Source organism: Haplochromis burtoni, unplaced genomic scaffold, assembly GCF_018398535.1.
Source record: "Haplochromis burtoni strain Fernald_Lab_line unplaced genomic scaffold, NCSU_Asbu1 Contig_829, whole genome shotgun sequence".
NCBI classification, from domain to species: domain Eukaryota; kingdom Metazoa; phylum Chordata; class Actinopteri; order Cichliformes; family Cichlidae; genus Haplochromis; species Haplochromis burtoni.
The window spans coordinates 74,253-91,622 of NW_024583190.1; the positions used below are offsets into that span (position 1 = coordinate 74,253).

General features: G+C 38.0%; 1 protein-coding gene across 3 annotated transcripts; it reads right to left on the reverse strand.

The window, feature by feature from the left end:
* Positions 1 to 3,721: 3,721 nt before the first annotated feature.
* Positions 3,722 to 8,932, reverse strand: LOC102288879 (programmed cell death 1 ligand 1-like). 3 transcript variants are annotated; one of them, XR_006053331.1, is made up of 3 exons: positions 8,728 to 8,932; positions 4,955 to 5,314; positions 3,722 to 4,716 (listed from the first exon to the last, which is right to left on the reverse strand). XR_006053331.1 is itself a non-coding variant. In XM_005950707.2 (3 exons), the coding sequence occupies exons 1-3, from the start codon at positions 7,830 to 7,832 to the stop codon at positions 4,613 to 4,615; spliced, it is 525 nt and encodes a 174-aa protein (XP_005950769.1). In that variant the 5' UTR covers positions 7,833 to 8,692; the 3' UTR covers positions 3,722 to 4,612. The 3 variants fall into 3 exon arrangements, 1 of the variants encoding a protein (XP_005950769.1); XR_006053330.1 differs by having other exon boundaries at positions 8,724 to 8,931; XM_005950707.2 differs by lacking the exon at positions 8,728 to 8,932 and adding an exon at positions 7,772 to 8,692.
* Positions 8,933 to 17,370: the final 8,438 nt, after the last annotated feature.

Here is a 17,370-nt window from a genome sequence, read left to right on the forward strand (position 1 = left end):
GGTCAGTAGTTGAGGTGAATTAAGGTTATAATAATAATACTTCTCACAATAATATACCAATTTTAATAAGGTACAGGGAAATGATTGCTAGAGGGTGCTGTTACTCTCCAGTGCACTTTTTTTTGCATATGAGGAATTGTACTTACATGTAATGCATTCAGCTTGTCCTAGGTCATGGTTTCCTTCCACATGTGGCTTTGCAAAAACTGCATAAAAAGCACTTGTAGCAACAAAAACACAATATTCCAGAAACACGCTTTGCCGATCTGATCGGCTGTTGAACTCAAGTTACACTGAAGTAGTTTATTTTGATGCACATGCTGTCTTTTTGCAAATCTGCATTATATTTACTTTCGTTTTTCCTGCAGTATATAAAAATTGGTGTATCTCAAAAACAAAATTATGAAGACACTCAAAATAAACTTCCTGTGGTTGGAAACTACTTTGTGCATCATTTTTCTATTTACAGTTTTGATGGATAAACGTTTGAATTTTCTCTAACTATAAATATAAGTAAAAAACACAAAAACTATTTTCATGTTTTTTTGTAGTTTATTGCACTTTTTATGAATTGATGTAGTTACTATAGACTTAATGCATACATATTATTAAAATTTGGGATGTGATGGTTGTATTGATATATAGCAACTTGAAATACTCCCACAAATGGCACTACAGCATCTAAAAATATAAAGATAAGCTCTGGCGGACTTGGTTCTATGGTAGCTCTTAAAGGGTTAAACACAAACAAAACATATCTTTGCCAGAAAAACAGCCAGATGGAGAATAAAGTGCTCCTCTCTCCCCTATTCTTGAATAAACTTTTTGATTCAGTCCTTCAAATTAAAAGCATCCAATTCTTCAAGTTTAATTCCAGGACTGAGATCTGTATCTGCAGCTCAGATGGAGATTTTGTTTTAAATTTATTTATATAATATATTTTAAATTTGTATTAAAGCCCAACCCTTTCATTATTAGGGGTGTGGCCTCTTTGATTGACAGCATGGTAACACGGGCATCTCTAGCTGCTAACTAGGCAGCTAATTGTTGGATGTGGACCTCTGACCGTGATTGTGCTGCTGTATTCTTTTTAATGCAATTATCTGACCAGTAATATGGCTGCTGTGTGGCTAACTGAACTAAAAGACCGTTCAAGAATTGCTCCAGTTTAGTTTATAAAAATTTCAGTTTTCACTGATCCCGTTTACATGTGGACGAAAGGCCGAAACGCACAGAAGAAGCTGCATTTTCAAAAATACGCAACTTACGCAGTACATTTCAAAAACTTACATGTGGACATAGCCTTAATCTTGTGTGAAAATACCAAATAATATTAAAAAAATAGTTCTTATACGCTTTTAAAGAAGTAGCTGTCATGGTCTGCGGTGGGTGGCTGGAATTTCCATAAGGCTCCTGAACTTACCTGGGATCCACCCCTGGGCAGGGCCAACTCCAGCTCCCGCACACCTGGAGCCTATTGCAGGCAATCAAGCCAGAGGGATTTAAACCACACGTTGATGTTCATTCACTGTCAGTTCGTCATCAACACATCAACGACTGTTCCCTGCTCAGCTCCGCTCTGCATCTCAGGCCCCGTTCCCTCGCCCTAGCCATGTCAAACTCCACGTCTTATTGGTTTTTTTTTTTGTCCTTGTTATGTTTCTTGCACTTAAGCCTAATAAATTATTGTTACATCATCTGCTGTCTCTGCTCTGGGTTTCTGCATCTGAGTCCTGTTCAGTACAGACCACTCGGTCCCGTGACAGTAGCATTAAAGTATCTTCAATAAAACCAGTGAAATCTCAAAAACAATAAAGACTAAATTAATAAAAATATTATGCAAAACTTTATTAGCAATGAACAGACAGACTCACATAATGGAGAACTTTTGATGATGAAGCATTTTATTATATTAAAGGAGATGAATCAATAATATGTGAAAAGCTCTTTAAAGTTAAATTAAAATGATATGAGCTCCCTCTGGAGTTAAGTCGAACATACTTCTCTCATTGGGTTCATAATACAGAACACTCCATCTACACTGATGTCATCACATACAGTGTTTTTGTCCTCACTTGTTTCAGTACGTGTGTGCAATTATACTGTAACAGCTGATCTCTACACAGGATCAGTTTGTGCTGTTCGAACACCACAGAACAAGTTTGATTTTACAAATAGCTGAGCCTGACTCACTCATACAGTAACATACAGGACATTAAATACATGTAGTGGACTTCCCAACTTACCAGCAAATCCCATGAAATCACTGATGATGACTAAACAGAGTAGTTCATAGAGTCACTGTCAAACCTCACAAAGAGACACAATAATGAATAAAATAAATAAAAACAGATTGACATCAGTTCGTTCTTATTACATTGCTGCTACTTTTGAAATGTTTAAAAATACGCTGTCCTGGTAACCCTTTATATATGAAAGAGAACTACTGCATTATTGTGAAATTTGATTCTCAAATTGGTCATTTTAATTTGAAATGTAGCAAAGCAAACACAAACTGCACCTTTTGCATTCTGAAAAGGGGGTAAATCAATTCGGATGTTTGCTTTTCAGCAGCTTCATTAAGTTTGATCATGAAATATTTACAGTGATACAAAACTTCTCTCAGCGTGTAACACGTTAACAATAATGCAAACATTTCTTTGCACTCTCAGGAATTTTTTTTTCTTCACTTTCACTTTTCCCTCAAGTACAGTGTTTATGAAATTTGTTTGACCACCTTTCAGAAAAATTAGAAAACACAAGTACATTAGAAGTATTACAAAAAGTTTTTTAAAAATCAAAATTATATTTTTACTTTTTAGGCAAATATCAAACTGAAGTTACATTTGTTACCCAGATTTGAGCTGGCACACTGGACTTCTCTGAAAAGTCTGAGATTAATCAAGTTTATCGTTATCTTAGTTTGAAAAGGGACCTTTATACGCATTGTAGTGTAGTTAGCTTAGAGCTGATTTGCATTTTCAGTCCCTTGGCAGGTTACATGCAAAAGATCAAAAAAATGTCACATAAACAGTCATGTTTATTAAAGAGCTTGGACTTAGTGGTGGATTAGCCACCATGTTTTCTTCTTGTTTAACGTAGCTCGCTATTTACAAAACAAAAAAATCCTATAAAATATAGTAAATGTTGACCAACATCCTTTGAGCCTCATGCTCTCGCTGGTTGGTACCAAAAATACCCTCACACTAGTCTTAGGCTACGTCCTCAAGTACACAGGTATTTTTTAAAATGGAGATTTTCCGTTTTTGTCTTTAAAAAAAAAAAAACCTGTCCACACATAAACGCCAAAAACGAAGGAAAACGCTACTAAGAACATGCCGAAGCTACAGGTGGTGATATATTCCTAACCGTGTAGAAATGTTGGCCAATCAGAAGCGTAGAAGCCTGGGTGGGAAAGCATAAACAAAGATGGTGCATAGAAGCAGAAAGGAGTCCAATGTGTGGAGGGACAGTAACTGTGTGTATATGTAAGCATTTAAACACTGCAGAGAGCACAATTAAACAGTAACAGTACTTTGTCCAAGTCCACCATTGTAGAAATTCATTTCACCAAAACAATAACGTGGCGCACAGTGTGACGCCAGAAAATGTGCACACCTTTGACGCTGCGTTTTCTCCGTTTTCCTCGTCCACACGTAAATGCAAAACTGGAGTTTTCGAAAATCTCCACCCTGGCAGGAGTTTTTAAAAATCTCCGTTCTCAGTGACCGAAAATGCCATTTACGTGTGGACGAAAGGTGCAAATGCATAGAAAAATCTGCATTTTCAAAAATACCCATGTACGTGTGGACGTAGCCTTAGTTAGCTGGTTATGGAATCCCAGTTTGCACTAAAAAAACTGAAATAAAGCTTACGAAGCATTCCCAAAATGAAACATGTTTACAAAACAGAAGCAGAGCAGCTCATTCCACACACTCCAAAGTTCACAAGCCATAATACTCATTTCATAAGTGAAAAGGGGGTAAGTCTGTAAAGATGCTCAGTGACTTTGCTGAGTGCAGGGCCCAGAAGTTGAGGTTTTGACTTGTTAGCATCTGTGGTTGATGAGGCTTTCTCTTCTGTCCCATGCTTACAGATATTATGGTTGTTTTCATGTAACTGTACTAATGCTGAATCTGTTTTAGGCGTGTCGTAGCTTGATGAAAAAACATGGTGTGAATTAATAAAGTGTCAGTTTCTCAGATCTCTGACTGCAGTTATTTTAAGTTGCTGATAAAAAGATGATCTGAGATGCTGTGTTAACTAATGACTGAAATCCATCTGTCACAAATTGAGTGACCAGACTGTTTAAACAAGCTGGTTTAGTCCAATGCATTGATCTTTGAACAACACATCGTTAATCTCTTTTCTTTTTTGTAGTTGTCCTAAGATTAGATCATTTTAAACATATTTTCCATCACTAATGTTTCCAGTTATTTTTAATGGATGACATTTTTCCTTGAAATCACCAAACATTTCTACTGACCTGAATATTTAGTGTAATTTCTTGTGATTATGTATACTGCTGTGAATTTTGACCTGATTTTTTCACAAGTTTCGTTGTTCATGTTCTCTTAGAACATGAACTACTGGTTTTATGTTTTTCTATTGATCATAAAACCAGTAACACTCCCAACAACAACAAACCCAGCACCAAAAAGGACCGACTTGCTACCAGACCACTGACTCCACCCTCTGTGTGTCCTCCTGTCTGACCTGCAGGTGAGAAACAGGTGTGAGGTGTCAGCTGTCAGGTAGGTGATGAGTGAAGAACAGAACAGAATCCATTTCCTCTTCAAACTGCTGTCAGACATTATCTACTGCACTCTGATCACATCACTCAGACCAGCTGCTTTCTACAAAGTCTCATCAACAACATCTTTAGAAACAAACATCAACAACCAGGAAGCAGCTTCACCTCTGATCACACACACACTCAGCTCTATTCACTCACCTGGAGGATCAACAACACTCAGGTTGATGATGCTGATGGGCTCGACACTGCGATTTGCTTTCTTCCTGCAGTTTGTTCCACTTGTGAACGCACGACACTCGTATGTTCCAGTGTCATTTATTGTCAGATTCATCACAATCAGAGACACGTCTCCATCCTTCATCTGTCTGCCCTGCAGATCCACCCGGTCCTTAAAAGATGGATGCTGCTCATCTGAAACCAAGTTCCCACCGCGGTACACAAGGACATGTTTTGGCTCGAGGTCAGCTCTGCACCACTCTACAATGTCATTGTTGTTGTTTGGAGCTCGACATGTCAGAGTGACGCTCTGTCCTGACTCAGCTGTGATGTTTTTCTTGTCTAAAAGAGAGAACAACACAGAGTAGAGAGGTTCAAGGTCAAAGTACAACTGTTCACTTCTACAGCAGCCAGACAGAGGCAGAAATACACACACAACAACAAAAGATCTCTTATTAGATGATAGCCTTTCATTCTGTATGTGTTCTTTAAGCTGCTCCCTTCAGAGGTCACCAAAGCAAATCTTCTGCCTCTTTATCTCAAAAGGACAGCAACTCAAATCAAAATATATCCTAAAGCTGGGCATACAGTGTGTGATTTTTTTCAGTCCCATTATTCAGCTCCTGATAAAAACTGCACGACTGAATCGGGTTAGAAGTTCATAGGTCACAATGCAGGGTCTCACACTATACGGCCCGATACGACCTGAGTGCTCACACTGTGAGCACGTTAAATTTGATGTGAGCACTCATCACACACACAATCACACACGCACACACATCATTTTGTGAGGCCCCATTGAAAAGGCTGGGGTCCGAGACGTGGCTGGTGACCAACACTATTACCAGCAAAATAGAGATCTTCATCAACAAGTGCTTGCGACACATCCTCAACATCAGATGTCCTGAGAAGGTCTTGAACACAGACCTGTCGAAGAGAACCAGACAGAACCTGGGTGGTCAAGACATCAAGAATAGAAAATGGGGCTGGATAGGCCACACATTTCGAAAACCATTCGACAACGACACAAGGCAAGCACTGGACTGGAACCCACAAGGAAAAAGGAAAGTGGGGAGACCCAAACAGATGTGGAAAAGAGCAAACTATGCCCTATGCTCCACCAGGAGTCTACAGGCTTAATGATGACATTGAAAAGGACGAACTTGCCAAAGTTCTACAAATTGGGCCTCCATCGCTTGTTTCCAGATCACATGCTGCCCTGCCATGCTGCTCCGTCTTTTTCACTTCCATTTCTGTGTTTGTGCATGTGCAGTGTGAGAGGTTGTGTTAAATCGGCTCATGGCACTGCTTCAAAAGTGCGATACCTCCACGAGGGGTGACCAGGATTTCAAACAGGTTTGATTTTCTTGCAATCATAACCATTGAATGGGAGCCGGTCGTGAGGTGTTAATCGCTTCTCATTACCCCATGTATACTACACGATGCATGACACACGATTAAGGGGAAACTCAGGTGGATCCCCAAAATGGTTACACAGGTGAAAAGCTATCTCAAAATGGGCCAAAAATCACACGGTGTATGCCCAGTTTTAGTTTTAGAATTGGTTTGTTTGTTTTATTGATGGTTGTTGTGGAAGTTTTCCGTTTAAATGAAGCCTGCAGACGAGCGGTAGCTAACATTCTTTAATCAAAACACACAAAGAACAGACAACCAAGCTTGTGGAGAGCCTGCATGACCGCGGGGCAGACGGTCAGCAGAGTCTCCCTGAGCCTTACATGGCTCTCAATACCTTCCCCAGGAACAAAAGGCAGTACTCAGCTGTTTCACACCTTAAGGTTCACACTCCCTCGCTACCTCCCAGAGACCTCAAAGAGACAAAAGACTCTTCCTGTGGAGTTGTCTGCTTCCCCCAACTTCCTTACTAGACCCCCACCTTTTGTCTTACTGTATGAGTGTGAGACATGTTAAAATCCAGTGGCACCAAGGTATCATACAATAAAATAATGTGATTAATACATAAGTAAAAGAAATTCCTATACATAGTCGAGTTCATTGAGACTCTGGATGTCCCTGCTTTTTATTGTAATATGTGGACTGATGCTCCTAAATCTTGCCTCTGACACAAAACCTCCAGACAGTAATAATAAAAAAGAATAAAACTATTAAAACCTTTAAAGCAATAAATAATAAAACTTGAACTGAAAGAAGAAAATCATCTGGAAACTAAATTAAACTAAACACAAAAAGTCAAAACAGAATAAAAACTAAGTAGGAAAAAAAACACAATAACTCTGTTCCAAAAACAAAAACACGTCCTGATAATAAGTGAACATAATGTGTGAGACAAGAGAGGGTTTTCAGGAAATAATGTTAATAATAATAACAACATTTTTAGCATCTACATGGATGTTAAAATCAGCCACAATTATCATTTTATCTGAGCTGAGCACTAAATCAGATAAAAGTCTGAGAAATCAGACAGAAACTGTGAGGAAGGGCCAGGTGGATGAGCAGCCCTCTCATTATATAACACTGTGAGTCTCAGCATGCTGCATTTCTGTAGCTACAGCTGTTTGTTTACACTGAACACAAAGCTTTGTAGCTGTATACTGACTCCTGAAACTACAACACATCACACTGACACACACATCACACTTCTTTGTCTCTGTGGGCTCTGATCACACCGACATGTTAGGTCCACACAGACTCCACCCAGCCTCGTGTCTCCATCACAAACACGGAAAAACTGAATCAATATGAAAATAACTCGTCAGGAAATGTTGTTAACATGTAAAGAGACTGATGCTTTTCCTCTCTGTCCCACAGAGTGAATCTCACCTGCAGAGACAAACACAAAGAGGACGACAAACAGCAAGAGCGACGCAGTCACAGCAGACATTTCCGTGTTCTTGAACTCATGTCATGTGTATGTCGCGTTAGAGTGACGTTCAGTAGGTTGGACTGGAGGACGATCTTAAATAAGTGCGTCATAACTAAAGCGATGAAATCTGAAGCAGGTCTGAGTGTTTAACAGGTTCAGTTCTTCAATGATCTCCACAGAACAACACAAACATAACCTCATCATCAATCATCAGCTACGTACTAAAGACCATCATCAGCAAAAGGACTTCAACATGACGTCACTGTATAAACATGTATATTGTACTATGGAGGAGGCAGCATTTAGCTGTAGCCTGTAGATTACATTAAACGATTAAAGCCAGTTGCTGGCTCTTTCCTATTTTGTGGCATTTACTTTAAAAAAAGAAGAAGAAGAAGAAGAAGAAGAAGAAGAGGATGACGTTAAATGATAAACCACATGATAATGAAAAAAAAAATGGGTGGTCGATGTTTCGTTAACATAAACACCCCAGTTATAGGGCTATCAAACACAAAGCAAAAGACAAAAAGAGGGTGGACTAAATTTTTCCTTTGTTTTATCTCCTCTAATCTTACCCAGCCAGCAGCTATCCTATCCTACCAGCCAACAGGCCAGCAAACCACCTGTTTGCCATTTATTATCCACCAGGTTATCCTGTGCCCTCAAAAACCCCCGATGGGTCAGGAGGTGGCTGTTCAGAGGTGAAATAAAAACAACGGGCAACAACACCACCCTTAAAGGACCAACAGCTGTTTACAGCAGGTTTGGCTTCTGTAAATGTGAATAATAATTTAATATTTACATAATAAATGTAAATAATTCAGCCAATAATAGCCAATAAAAAGATTAAACAGGACACAGTAAAATAAAAGTAAATATTAATTCAATAAAGTATCAGTTATTACTCACTCACATATCCAATCAGAAATATCCACCCGAAGATGAGAAAAGTTTGAATCTATTTCCAAAGCTGCTTCTCTGTTTCCCAATCAAAAGGAATGGCAGCCTTTACAAGAATGACCTTTCTAGGCGCTGTAGCCCTGTGATTGGTTACAGCAAATGTGATAACATCAGCATGCTACCATCTGTCTACCATCTGTTGCTGTTTATGAAGAAAAATGAATGGAAAATAGCTTGTTGACTTGTTCTCATGTTAACTCTTTAAGCTTTAACTGCTGTGGTACATTTATGATGCGACAATATACCCAACAATTATGAATGCATAAATCAATCTTTAGGTAAACAAAGATGTTGCAAGTGGTAAAATGTAGAGGAGGAGCACAGACGTTTCACATGGCTTGACAATCCAAGACTGAGGAGTGTCTGGAGATAAACGAGTTTAAACTGGAGGCGACTGTGGGAAGAGGACCATAATGAAGGATTCACTTGTGGATCTGGTAGAAACATTTTTACCTTTAACATATATAAGAGGCACAGCTAGAATATAAAAGACAACGCACACAGTCCTTTAAGATAATCAAATTTTCTGCCCTACACGTTTTCTGCATGTCATGAAAAAAATGGTCACATTACTTCATGTTGGTAATTTTCTTAGAAATAGCTAAATCTAAATATATACAATGTATATATACAATGTCATAAATATGATGAAACATAGTTGTGTCAGTCACTTAAAATGAGGCTCTAAAGTGAAGATTTCTCATTTCAGCCTTCATCGTTGCCTCTTCCTCACCTCCTCTGCTCTCTTCTCTGGGTGGATGTACAAGATGTACACGAGCTATGAGAAAAGAGGGAAAGCTAAAAAAAAAACCCTTTTAAACTCTGACTCCCATTCTTAACTGAAAGTTGCTATTGTAGAAACAACATCCCAAATTACCTTATATCACCTAACTGCTTTTTACTGATCTTGAAGGCCATGAGGTCAAATAATGATTATAATGTTTAAAGTGCTACGAGCAGAAGATGAACCTCAGCATCGTACGTCACCATAGTGTTTTCTTACCCTGTGGTTTCTGCATAAACAGACTTTAAAAGGTGCTGGATTTACTTAAGAGACACAGTATAAGTTTTATGACTCAACGTTGTAGACAGGGGTATTTTTGTGGCTGCCTATACAACATCTGTGTTTGTACAAGTTTATTTTTCAAAGGGCAGACATTTAAAATAAACATACAAATGGGATTTACAAAGGTTTGCTGCATGTGTTTTATTCCAAATTGCCAGAAAAGTCAAAGAGCATGTGCTGTGCCTAATGTGAATATGATAATTGCTTCTAGGAGTGTTTATCCTTTCCCTCTCACTTATCTGTTAGATATTATCATAGCATGTGCGTAACAGGACATTTGGATGGTTGTCTCAAACCTGAGACTCGTAAACAAACTGAGACGGGTCCGGAGCCAGGCAAGAACCAATCTCTCCATCACCATCATCACGTCAAACTATGTTAGTGTGCTGAATTCATGTCTGAATGTTTCAATATAAAATAAAAGATTTTTAAAACCTGCGCACGTGGCACAGTAACAGTACTAATTAACACACATCTATTTGCAAATAATATTTGCAGAGATGTCAGGTTCCTACAGTAGAACAGTTTGCAATATTTCAGCTCTCCTCTGGGTAAATCCTGAGCTCCACCTGAAACTCAGTCACCAAGCTCACGGGCACAGACTCATCAGTTTCTATATCGATTCTTCTTCAGCCTCCTCTCACTGATCTGAATTGCTTCACTGTTTTTAGGGAGAACTACATGCACATAATCTATGGTCGCCCTGCTTAGCAAATGTGCTCTGCAGCCTGTAATATTTAATATATTTTATTTTATGTTATATTCCTTATCATTTTATCATATATCATTATATAATTTTATATCATGTTGGATACTAAGAAATCCTTTCCTCCTATAATATATGAATCTGTTTATCATGCAAAAGAACAACTGGACAAGAATTCATGATGAGAATTAAGTGGCCAGAATATGTCTGGAAAATGTGGTTAGCTGTCCATTTGAAGAGATTTTCCCTCACACAAGTTACGCAAAGTAACTTGTGTGTAACCTTTAATCTATACTACTATAGATGGATAAAAGGACTGTGGGAATTTAGCTCAAAAAAAGTTTAATGGTTGTGACCAGCATCTTCCTTTTAATTGCTTTTGGGATTTTCGAAGAGACAAAACAAATGTTGACAAGTTTGGTGTCTTCCAGTGTTTTAAAGTTGGTGTTCCCGTTCTTATAAGCTTGTAAAAGTTTGAATTAGAGAAGCAAAGGTTTTTTTTTTATTAATATACCTCCCCTTTGGTAACACAAAATGTTCTTAATGAAAATCTATTTATATATATGTACATTATATATTATGTATTATATATATATATATATATATATATATATATATATATACATGTATATATGTTGTATTTAAGTATTTTTGGGTTGTTTAAAATGTTCAGTGACTGGCATAATATGGTGTGAATTGCAATGTTTAGTAGGTTATCATTGTGAATTTGCAAGTGTCACTATAAATATATATACAATGATTCTGAAGTGAAATCTGATTTTACAGATTCCAGTTTGTTTTCAGTATTGCCTAGTAGTACAGAGGTGTGTGCTTTTCAGATTTGATATTCATTTCAAATGTAAGGCACTTTTTTGTGAGCACTTTGATTTTGTTAAGGTTAATTTGACCATGTGACATGTATGTTTATTCACAAAATATTCTGTTTCTGCTTTTAATTCAAGTGAATAAAACTGAGTTGATAAAACTAATTTATTTTGTCATTATTTTAATAATTAAATTTGTTTTCTGGTAATTAAAATTATGATTTCGTTGAACTTAAAATAATCATTTCAATTCGAAAGAAAATCTAGCTCAAATGAATGACATTGTATTGAGTTGAACCAACCAAAACCTTTCACATCTTATTAATGTAATTTTTTTCCTTTTAAATGTGTTTAAAAAATTGTGTTCTACTGACTCAATTTAATTAAATTGTCATGATGTATGTAGATTTGGTTGAACCAAAATAAATGCATTACGTGGAAAACCTGCCATCAGTCAAATTGAGTTCAACCAATGACTAATTTTTATGAGTGTAGTGTGAGTGCTAACCACCGGGCCACCATGCTGCTCTCTCCACTAGATGTCCCCATTTAAACTAAATTAATATTTTTACTTAACATAATATAATATAAATTCTAAAAGAACAAATGTGAGGATATAGGATGGATGCAAGATCTTCTAGTGGTGTTGCTGGTGTTTTTAGTCTGTGGTTCAATGCTTACTGTTTGTTTTCTCCACCAAAGTCAGGTATCAGTTAGCTACAACCAGACAATTTCCCATCACACACAATCATTAAAACTGACACAACAACATGAAAAATACAAACGAGAGCAAAGTTTTATTTACCAGATAGCTGCTGTGGGAACAAGAACAGGATCCAATAGAAATAAATAACATATGAATAAAATATACAGTAAGTAACAGTAAATTTACTGAATACATATAAACAACAATAGAGGAGCTTGAATAAAAGGTGTGTGGACTTTAAGTTTAAGTTTTTTTTGAAGATGTTTCAGCTTTAAAAAAAAATTGAGCATCCCAGGTTCTTATTACCCTACTGGAGTGGGAGGGTGGAGCTTTTCCCTTAGGAGGTGGTCATTAACCCGCTATTAAACTTGTGTGTCATCACATGATTAATATAAATTTTAATTCTGGATGACTGCGGACCTACAGTGACAGATTGCCTTCCTGGGATTCCTGAAACTCTCAACCTTGTGGTTTTAGAACTGAAGAATCCTCATGAATGTGAGGTAAAACATCATAAAAAACAAAAACAAAACTAAAAAATTAAATAAAGCTGTTTTCAAGCTCCTTAGACTACCATGATATGCATAACTGAGAATTTACACAGACTTTTAAAAATTCCATTAAAAAAGAAGATTGTTTTTTGAGGTGATGGGGAGACCAGTAGGGAATGTCAGTAGTTGGACTGGTGGACTACTTCAGTGAAGCTTCGACAACGTCTGGCTCTGGTTTAAAGTCTGAACACAAACACGCACAGTTCAAACAACAGGAAATATGATTGCAAGCTTTGTAGTTCAATCAAGACCTCCAATCTCCATTGATATGTCTGTGATACACACAGTGTAGATTCACACTTTATGGGAACCAGCTCAGCTACAAATCACTAAGCTTTCATACTTTTCACTGTTTAATTATTTGTTGAGACGTCCACTAAATTCACAAATTTTAAACCTGGAACTACATTAAATTGCATCAAAACATTTGTTCCTTTCTGCTTTTCTTTCTCTCTCTTCTCTCCACCCTGACATACAGGCAGGCCAAGCAGCATCATTTGAGGTTTGAATGGAGCTTTGTTAACCTCTTAACATCTGTCTAGGGTTAAAACTCAGTTTTATTTCATTCACCTGCTTTCTTTCAAATAGTCCCTTATTTTATAAGGAGTGATTTGTCACTACCAGTGTGTGAATGTGTGTGTGAATGTGTGTGTGAATGGGTGGATGACTGGACATGTAAAGCGCTTTTGGGTCCTTAGGGACTAGTAAAGCGCTATATAAATACAGGCCATTTACCATTTACTACACACAGTTCTCTGGACCAGCACTAGGGGTACACTAGCTAGCAGTAAGAGTGATTTTCCAATTCAAAATTTGTAGAGTCTTAGATTAAGACTACATTTGAAGATTATTATTTTAACTGTCATATATGCCAAAGACAATGGTTTGGAGTGAGGTGAATGTGGACCAAAATACAGACACACAGAGATGAGGTGGGTAATAACAATAGGTGAAAATATGGCAATAGGATAGTGATGTGACGTTCTGTATCGAGGAATGTGGCGTTTCCGCGATGTGCGTATCGAGGCTTGTTTCATTTATGGGAGGAGCTGAAAATGATGACGTTCCGAAGCCTCACTGCCCGGCTGTACCACGTGACTGGTTCATGAAGTGGTTCAAACTTTGCCGCGAGATGTGAGAGTTTGAAGACAGTTTGGAGGTTTATGAGAGTGAGGAAGGAAAGTCAGGAGAGAATGGAGCCAGCTAAGAAGAGGAGGATGTCCTCCCCTGTGTGGGAACATTTTGATCTTATTCCTCCCAACAAGGTATGTAAATTTCTACAGAAGATGTATTTTCATGATACTGATGGTGCAATACAATTTATGTTAAGCTGTCTTTACTTTTGTACAAGGTGAAGTGTTTGCTATGTGCCAGGGAGCTGGGATATAACAACAACACCTCATCCATGCTTAGGCACTACAGAGCTTTGCATGAGAATAAGGGGAACACCGATTGTGGAGCAAGACCAGGTGAGCCATCAAATGCCATGATAATATAGCATGCAGTAATGTTACTAAATGATATAACAATATTATACAGCTGTTATAAGTTACGTGTGTGATATTTATATTTGTGCTTTGTCTTTATTGTCTTTCCTCAGGAGAACAATCTCAAATAGACGACCTGGTTAGCATGGTGATTGAGGACTCCCAGCCATTTAGCATTGTGGAGGACAAAGGATTCAAAAGATCTGTTAAATCATTAAAGCCTACCTATGTTCTCCCCACTAAAAGGTCATAAAAGCAGTGAAAATTTAGTTCCTACAGAATAAAATGTGAACATGCAGGACGACTGAGGCTCAAAGCCTCAGTGTGTAGCTGTCCATACCTCAACGTTACAAAAGCACAACTACTGTCCACACCCCAACCACACCTCACCTCACAGTAAATGATCATTTCCATTTTAAGCATTTCCAAATGATCATTTTCCATACTGCCAGTATAAATATACACAGTATACTGCATCACTACAATATAGATGTTTTACACACTCCTTTTGTTGTTGACATTTACAGGCTGTGTGCAAAAGGCCACACTCTTCAAATTCATGCCAACTAATATTTTTACGTCCAGTAGGTGTCCTACTAGAGCAAATGAAGCTTCAAGAAACTTTGTGCTGGGGTGAACCAATTGGATGAAAAGCTTCTGTGCTTCATGAAGCTTCATCTGCCCATCACTACAATAGGGCACTGAGATAAACAGAGAAAACCCTAATCTGGAAAAGCTCAACAAGAAACCTGAAACTACATCGGGAGTAATGGCAGAGGAAACACAGACGACCCAATGAGAAACAAAGGGAAACACACAATATATATACACACGGAGGGTAATGAGGAAAATGGAAACAGGAGGGGAACACAGGTGAGACAAATCGTACATAACGAGATGGAAAGGAGAGCAAAACTGAAGGCACGGGAATGTCAAAGTAAAACAGGAAATACATAAACATAGAAACCTGGAACGCTAGACGTAACACATGGAACGCAAGGAAGGCACAGTGACAAAACCAAAGGACTAGAAAATAACTAAAGTACTAAGGCATAACTAAGGAAACTAGCAATACAAACACTAAATCACAGAACCTAAAATAATCAAAAGAGTCCAAGTAGTGGTAGTCTAACTTAATTTGTGCTGAACAAAAACATTTTGTCTTTAAATTCTGTCTAATATTGACTTGGTTGCATTTTTAACAAAGATTAAATTTGTGTTTTTTGAGCTCTGGAGTGTTTATCTGTTTATCTTCTGTATGTATCAATGTTTTAGAAATTGGTACTGATTGGAAAATATTACATTTAGAAATGTACTTTAAGGGCGTCTAACTATTATGAAAGTAATAGTTTTTTGCTGAATGAGTAGTGGAGTATGGAGTATGAGTAACTCCATGACATCAGCAAGAATGAAATTAAAACGACTCCTTAAATTATATTATATAGGACATAAACTACACAGTTTCTATGTAATAAGAAAAATATCATACGGAGTTGTGCCCTTAAGTATCATCTCAAAACTGGGGCTTGTTGTCTGGTATCTATTGCTTTGAGTCAATCATTAACTACATTCTGCTGCCCATGTAGCTCTAAATAAACTGATGTCTTTCTAAAAGACAGCAGAGAAGTTTGATACGGACTCAGGACATAGTTAGCTCAGCTTAGCATCATAAAACAGGTTGTGCGGCTAGCTTGGCTGTGTTCAAAGTTTAAAGTAAAGGGCAACTTTACCTCTTTTCTTTACCTCTTGTCCTGTAGTCTGATGATATCCACAAGTGATGTCTTCTATGCTCACTGCTGAGTAGACTGAAGCTGGATCACTCTCTGCTTAATAAAACACATAGAGATTACAGGGGTCTGTGCACAACATATAGTTAATCTGACACTGTGTTGAACTCCAGTTTCTTCTCAAAACAGTCCTGACCTGTCGAGTGATGGACTCCACTAGGCCCCTGAAAGTGTGCTGGGTTATCTGGCACCAAGATGTTAACAACAGATTTTTTAAACCCCGTAACTTGCAAGGTGGGACTCAGCTTTTTGTCAATTACTTTTCAGTTTGTTGACCAACAACTGGGTTTTGTTGTTTTCTTTCTTTAAAAGATGATAGCAGCTTGTCCGTCTCTTTTAGTTTATTTAGTAACAGGAACGTTATCAAAACCCTTTAATTTAACCATTGTGCCTCCCTGTCTCCCTTTTTTGGGGCGACCGTGGCTCAGGGGGTTCGGAAGCGCATCTGTAACTGGAAGGTCGCTGGTTCGATCCCTGGCCTCTCTGTCCTGGTTGTTGTGTCCTTGGGCAAGACACTTTACCCTACTGGTGTTGGTGTTGGAACGTAGCACCAGCCCTTCTTCTTCCATTGGCACGTCTGAGGCTCATATGCCCATTGCACTGCCAGGTACATAACAAACTGTGATGCTCTCTATATTTTGACACCTTTACACCAAAGCCAGCATTAAATTGTTTGGCACTTTGAGAGAGAGTAGCTTATGTTTTGGATTGGACAAGAGAAGCCACACTTTGCTCCCTACATGCATCAGTGAGCCTTGACCACCCACGACCCTGTCACTGGTTCACTATTTGCCTTCCTTGGACCAGATGTGATATATACAGACCACTGCAGACCTTGAGCACCTGACAATAACTTTAGTTTTGTGATATCCAGTCATTTAGCAATCACAATGTGGCCTTTGTACAACTCCCTCAAAGTTTTACACTTGGCCACTTTTTTCTGTTCTAACACATCAGCTTTGAGGAGAAAGTGAGTTATTTCACTCAACAGCTGTCATAATATTATCCCAGTGTATGGTAATACATATAAGGGTCTGACTGATTAGCGGGCTTGATTTATTAGCATTTAATGTTCAAACAAATGAATGACTACTCTAAAATACCTAGAGAAGGCAGACAAGGTTTGCATTTGGCTTATAAATAAAAATACCCTGACCTAAGTGCATGTACCTCTCTGTGGTATACAAACTATTTACATAAATCTATTATTTGATCACTAAATACCAAAAAAGCTATTTTTGTTACCGTGGCGGTCCTAGCCTGTTTGGCGCCCTGGGCGAACCCCCCCCCCCCCCCCCACACACACACACAAAACATATTAAGGATTGTACATTAACATAAAACTGTTGTACACACACACACATATGAAGAGAGAGAGTATGCATAGTATGCAAACGGCTACCAAACAGCCATCATAATTCGTCATACAATGAGAACAGGACAAATCAACAATTGACAATGACTAATTA